Source organism: Tupaia chinensis, unplaced genomic scaffold (genome assembly GCF_000334495.1).
Source record: "Tupaia chinensis unplaced genomic scaffold, TupChi_1.0 Scaffold145208_1, whole genome shotgun sequence".
Taxonomy (NCBI): Eukaryota; Metazoa; Chordata; class Mammalia; order Scandentia; family Tupaiidae; genus Tupaia; species Tupaia belangeri.
In genome coordinates, this window is record NW_006205068.1 from 2,638,563 (window position 1) to 2,644,562 (window position 6,000).

Consider the following 6,000-nt stretch of genomic DNA (forward strand, 5'->3'; position numbering starts at 1 on the left):
CATCATAGTTCAGAACATTTTCAGCCAAATCAAGTATTCATTGTTCCCTCCCATATAAACGGCATCTTTCACTTGAAGATTCCCTTTATGTGTGATTCCTGGTTTGGGCCAAGATACTGTCAAGAAATTGAGCTGAATGCAGAAGGTTAGTTTTTAATAAGCACCTTCCAAAGTACCAAGAAGATTCTGCCACATGCTTGTCTGGCTGTGTCTAGCAGGCCGGAGTTGGGCTTAACTCCCTACTCTTTTTAAGGAGATGCTGTTGTCCGCTTGTCTTTTTCTGCACCTGAGGGTGAGACATTCCAGCATATTCAGCAGTGCTAGCCTACAAGGCTCATGAAGGAAAAGGGTAGCCAAGGAATTCACACAGCTTTCCCCAAACAGGACCAGTTCTGCAAGATTCATGAGAAGCTCATCCCTAGGGGAGCCAATATCCCTCTGCAGTTTCAGCCTGGCCCGCTGAAGAAGTATAATGTTGTAGAAGAGTCTGCAGGCAAACATGGTTAGGGCAATGGCCCACACCACCAGGTAAGCAGAAGCCATGTCCCTTTGGAGAGGAACTGCCTGCCAGGCCAGTTTGACAATAACTAGAAAGAAGAACACCAACTTGAGGACAAGGGCAAACCCGAAGCCCAGGCTGAACTTCACAATTTCGTATTCAGGCCAGGCAGTCAGCAGGTCCATCTGGCACATGATGGTTTTGTACAGCTCCCCGGATGTTCCCAGCAAGGACACCACTACTAGAGAGCTGCAGAAGGCACAGCCCAAAATGGCAACCAGAACCACTGCAGGCCTCTGAGTCCTTGTTAGACAGGGTAAGGAGCCTAGCAGTGAGAACTTGAGGAGCATCGCCACCTGCAGATACTGAGCATTGAAGTAGCAGATATTGGATAGGAATGACAGGAACCCACAGCACAGGTTGGTTGTGAGCAGATAGTCAGGCCTGCCAGCAGCACTGAGGGACAATAACGTCACCAGGACATTAGTGACTGCAAGGTCCAAGAGTAGCATGTCCAGGGCCTGCAGCCGTGAGCGGTTGCGCATGAAAGTGGTGAAGTTTAAGAGCCCAGCTGCTAAGCTTACTGGGACAAACAGAGCCACATAGATGTGCATACACCTGGAGACAGTGCTCTGTGTAGCGATGACTTCCTCCACAGCTGGGGACACATGGCTTGGGTACTGGATCCAGGACATGTTGTGGGAGTCCATCTTTTGGGAGAGCGGTGGGACCTGTAACAAAAGCACACATTGCAGAATCACAAGGGGTGTCCTGTCAGGGGAACTGGTGCACACTGAGGGTGCAGAGGATATTTTCCCAAGAAGGTGTCTAACTTCTGGCCTCTGCCAGGAGAGAGGGTCTAGACCCGGGAATACTGAGATTAGGGTGATCAGGGCACTCTCCAGACTGTTCTGTCAGTGTCCTTGGGAACCTTGTTTAAAAGGAAGATTTTGGTGGGGACCAGCCCTATAGCCTAGCAGTTAAGGGAGCTGGATCCTACATGACAGACCACGCCATTCAAATCTTGGCCCCATCAACTTGAAAAATATGCCAGGTCGGGACCAGCAGTTAGCGTAATAGCTATGTCGCTGAACTTGCATGTAGTTGACCACGGTTCGAGTCCCATACCCGGTGGCTTAAACTCATGCCGGGCGCGTGTGCATGTGTGCCCAAGATCCTGAGAGGAGAAGGGATTGCTGTGTGGCCTTCCCCCGTGGGGGGTGATTTCTCGATTTCTGTCTCTCTGTCTTTCTGGCGAGCACACGCGCCCTATAGAAAAACCTCAAAAAAAAACAAATGCCAGGTGCATGTGTGAACATATCTCAGATTCTAACAGGGTGGAGAAATGGAGAAGGGCCTACAATGTGACCCATGTCCCGTTGGGGGATGCTTTCTCTCTCCCATGTGGTTCTGAGGCACACTTACATTGAGGCCTGAGAGCCCTGGGACCTAGGTACGTTGTGATGCAAACGTGTGGGGTGCAAGAATACCTTCTCTGACCTTTCTAAACATTTGTGCCTCTCTTCTTCCATACCTGGAGGGATGTTAAGTGCTAATACATGGAAACATATTCTTTGAATGCAATCATATCTAAATATTACAGATTATCAAAAAGTTCATGGAAAATGTATATTATAAAAAACTACATGTAGATTTCACCTTTTTTTTGCATCAAGATGAACTTGTACTTTAATTGTGTTTGCCTGCAGATTTTTTGAAGATCTCCCCCCCACACACACACATACACACACACACAGTCTGTTTAAACTGATCAGCTCTAAAGTGTGTGTGCCTGTGGGTAGGCTCTCTGCATCAGAGAGGTTCTGAAAAATCCTCACCAATTCTGTCCTCCATTAGGGAACTCTTATTACTCTCTAGTAGACACTAGAGACTACAGAGGTAGAATGTTTTAGATGCTGGTTCCCTTGAATCGTAATGCCTCCAACCAGGGGTTGCATTATTACTACTGTGTTGTAAGTTCCTGGAGTCAGGGCTTTAAATAACAGTGCTGACAGACTCAGAGTTCAACTAGCCCATTGTTTGTCACTGAAATAATTTTGTTTCCGTACAGATGTCCTTCTCCTCCTTTAAATTTTAACTAAATAGTCGATGAGACAGGGAGATAGTAATGCTATTTGTTGAAAGGAAATTGACTGCTGTAAAATTGGAAGCGTACTTTGGATGGAATGCTTGAAGGTGGGTCTGGTGCCACAGCCAGTTTTCATTGTTTCTAAGGAGACAACTGTAGCCAGAAAGGGCTACTGGCCTGGTTGGAGCTTAGGACCCCTGCTTTGAGGAGCATGTGCGAATGTTGCGTCATCCTTGCTAAGGGGCCAGGCTGGCAGAAGCACACACTGTGCCTACAGACTGCAGTCGTGTAACTTAGAAGTAGAGAGCGAAGATGGAGGGCCAGTTTTCCTCCTGAAATATATTAACTAGAATAGTTTGTTATATATCCCTAGACTTTACTGTGCATTTGGAAACATGCTTATTGAATATGCAGGCTGCTGTTTAATACATGGAATCTTTGTGTACATAGATCTGTCATTGGCTTTTCCCACTAAATTTATCTAATACCTTTCTATCTTTTGTCTCATACCTATATAATATTCCATAGACTAAACAGTACATATTAAAATCTCTTATCACATTCTAAAAATAATCAGTAGTTTCCTTCTTCTGGGATAGTATAAAGACTTTCAGATTTTAATCACATACAACTTTCTCCCCAAATTATGTACAATAATACTACAATGTATTTTAGTCCAGTCTAACTTTCCAAAATCCAGCAGTAGTGTTTTGTGTAACCTATGTTAGTTAGAGTAGTCAACATATTTCCTATTCTTATTTTTCATTCCTTCTTGCTATTCAGATCTTCCATCTAGAATAATTTTCTTTCTGCTATTAGTGCCTTTTTAGAGTTTTCCTTAGTGAAAATCCTTTAGTGTTTGCTGGCGATGACACCCACTCTTTGCTTGTCAAAAAAATGTGATCGTTTTCCTAGGGTTAATTATTTTTTTCTTAATTTGGCAGGGGGTGCATGTGCTCTCCAGAGAGAGAGAGAGAGAGAGAAAACAGCCCCTATGGGAATAGTCATGCCAAAATCCCATTTCTCTGTGTTACCAAGATTTGGGGCACACATGCACGTTCGCCCAGTGTCTTTCTCAAGCTCCTAGATCTGGAACTCGAACCCCATGTGGGAACTGGCTCCCTTAACTAGCAGACTGTGGGGCTGGTCCTTGGGGTGAGAATTCTAAATGACTTGGGAACCAGCAGTTAGTGTAATGGCTATGTTGCTGGACTCCCACGTAGTCGACCGTGGTTCGCGTCCCGGACCCGGTGGCTTCAAACTCACGCCGGGCGCGTGTGTGTGCGTGCCCAAGATCCCGGGAGGAGAATGGAGGAGAAGGCATTGCGGCGTGACCATCCCCCCTGGGGGGTGATTTCTCGCTTTCTGTCTCTATGTCTCTCTCTGTCTGTCTGGCGAGCGCACGCGCCCTATAGTGAAAGAAAAAAAAAGAAAAGAAAAGAATTCTAAATGACTTTGTTCATGTCACTTGGGATTTCTTGAGCTTCTTGAATCTGTGACTTACTGACTTATATCAGTTTGGGAATTTCTTAGCCTTTATGTCTTCAAATAGTCCATCTGCCTCTCTTCTCTCCCAACTCAGTGATAATGAGTAATTTTTTCAGACCTGTGATTATTTTTCTCTTTTGCAGTGGCTAATTTGTTCCTAAAACTCTCCCCTTAGTTTTAAAATTAAGTTTTGGTTTCTTATTTCTAGAGGTTTAATTTCAGTCTTTTTAAAATCTGACATTTTTATAGATTCTCATTTCTCGAAGATGTCTTCATATTTTTAATTTCTTTAAAGATAGAATAATTATTTTATGAAGTAATTTTTAGAGTCCAGTTTTATTGTTTCTCTGGTTATTTTTGACTAGGGTGTCAGACATTATGCTTAAACATTTGTTTAGATATAATTTGTAAGTGAGAGTGATTTACTCCAAAGAATGTTTGTTTCTGCTTCTATAAGGCACCAGGACTCCATGCCAGTCTGAAGTCTGTCACGGCTGTGGCTCTCCCGGGCCATGCTCTCCTGGAACCCTCTCTCTCTGGCTGCAGCACAAGGGGCTGCTCAAGCAGCAACCTCTCATCTGGCTCCTTGGGGCTGGCCATTCTGTAAAGACAATGCCTTTCCACGTTGCCTTCCCCTTCCTGTTTGCCTGTTACATCCTCCTGTCTTGCCATCTTTTCTGCTTTCAGAAGTTTGTCCTCTCCACTTCACTCTCCAGCTTTAAAAAATCTTTTTTTTTTTTTTTTTTTAAACCAACTGCAGCATGTGGCTGGATGTGAATGGGATATCCAGGAGCAGGCCCCTCTCTCTCAGTAGCCTTGCCGGTTCTGGATTTAGGTGACTGTGCGGATGATCAGAGCTCTTGGGTCCTAGGACTTGAGCATGACCTGCCCCTCAGCACTAGGGAGCCATTCTGTGAGGCTCCTGGCACCTCTGCCTCATTCCTACACTGGGGATGTGAATAGTACCTTCTCTGAGTAACTCAACAGCCGTGGGAGGGCTGTGGGAAAACGCTCTTGCTCTGCAGTGGATAAACGGCTGACTTGTGTGTGGCTTCGTGGCTGTGGTTGGTGCATTCCTGGCTCCATCTCTCCCTGACCTGCTCTTGGTCACATAGGCCTGCAGAGGCTGTCTGGGCTCAACGTTCTCCAGGTTTGCTTCTTGCTCTTTCTGTCATAAGAGACATGTAGTAAATTGTAATGTTTTCGTCCATTGGTGCTTAGGATAGTGAGTGATCCCAGAACACTGAGAGGCATGGATTAAGACTGACCATGCTGAGGGGAAATTACTTGGAGTTTTGTTTAATTATGGCACATTGGAAAGAATATCTTTTCAGCATTGAACCACAGCACAGAAGACAGCATCAGGCTTTGCAGATGTCTGATCTCTGCAGCTGGTCAGGGTTTTAGGCACTGCATTGGTGATGTTTGTCCACATCCATTGTTTGTGGTCGGGTGTGGTCCTGGCTTGAGTCAGTCAGGAAGGTGTATGTATTTGAATTTGGCCCTGAGAGCCCATTCTGGACTCTTTAACCAGCGGAAAGGTTATTGACTGCTTCTTGTCTTGTTCTGAGCTGTTTTCCAGAGGCAGGAGGGGGACTTCGCTCTGGCAGAAAAGGGCATGATCTTTCAGATGTCTTGTTTCTTCCCTTTTGCTGGGAATTGCCTGAATGCGAGACCATAGGCCCTTGGGTCCCTGGAGAGGATTGTTGTTCTGACCTCACTGCTTGCTTATTGTGGATGGATCACCTAAACTCTTGGGCCTCAGTTTCCCCATCTCTGTGGCAGGCACCAGAACAACCACTTCCTGGGCTTGGGAACTTGGAAGGCCCTCAAACGCTTGGGCAGTGGTGGGTACTCTGCCTCAGTGAGCCCTGAGTTCATCTCACCAGCACAGCACAGGTCAGGGGCTGTTCCTTTCCTGCTG

At 45.7% G+C, this 6,000-nt stretch overlaps 2 protein-coding genes across 2 annotated transcripts in view; one reads left to right on the forward strand and one right to left on the reverse strand.

The window, feature by feature from the left end:
* Positions 1–6,000, forward strand: part of CHLSN (cholesin) — a 190,232-nt gene that overhangs the window by 78,449 nt on the left and 105,783 nt on the right. The gene's annotated exons all lie outside the window — the stretch shown is intronic.
* LOC102482823 (hypothetical protein) overlaps positions 88–6,000 on the reverse strand; it is a 15,173-nt gene continuing 9,260 nt past the window's right edge. The window contains exon 3 of the mRNA XM_006167885.1: positions 88–1,230. Coding sequence (XP_006167947.1) covers positions 232–1,209 — 978 coding nt within the window. The 5' untranslated portion in view covers positions 1,210–1,230 and the 3' untranslated portion in view covers positions 88–231. The remainder of the gene's footprint in view (positions 1,231–6,000) is intronic.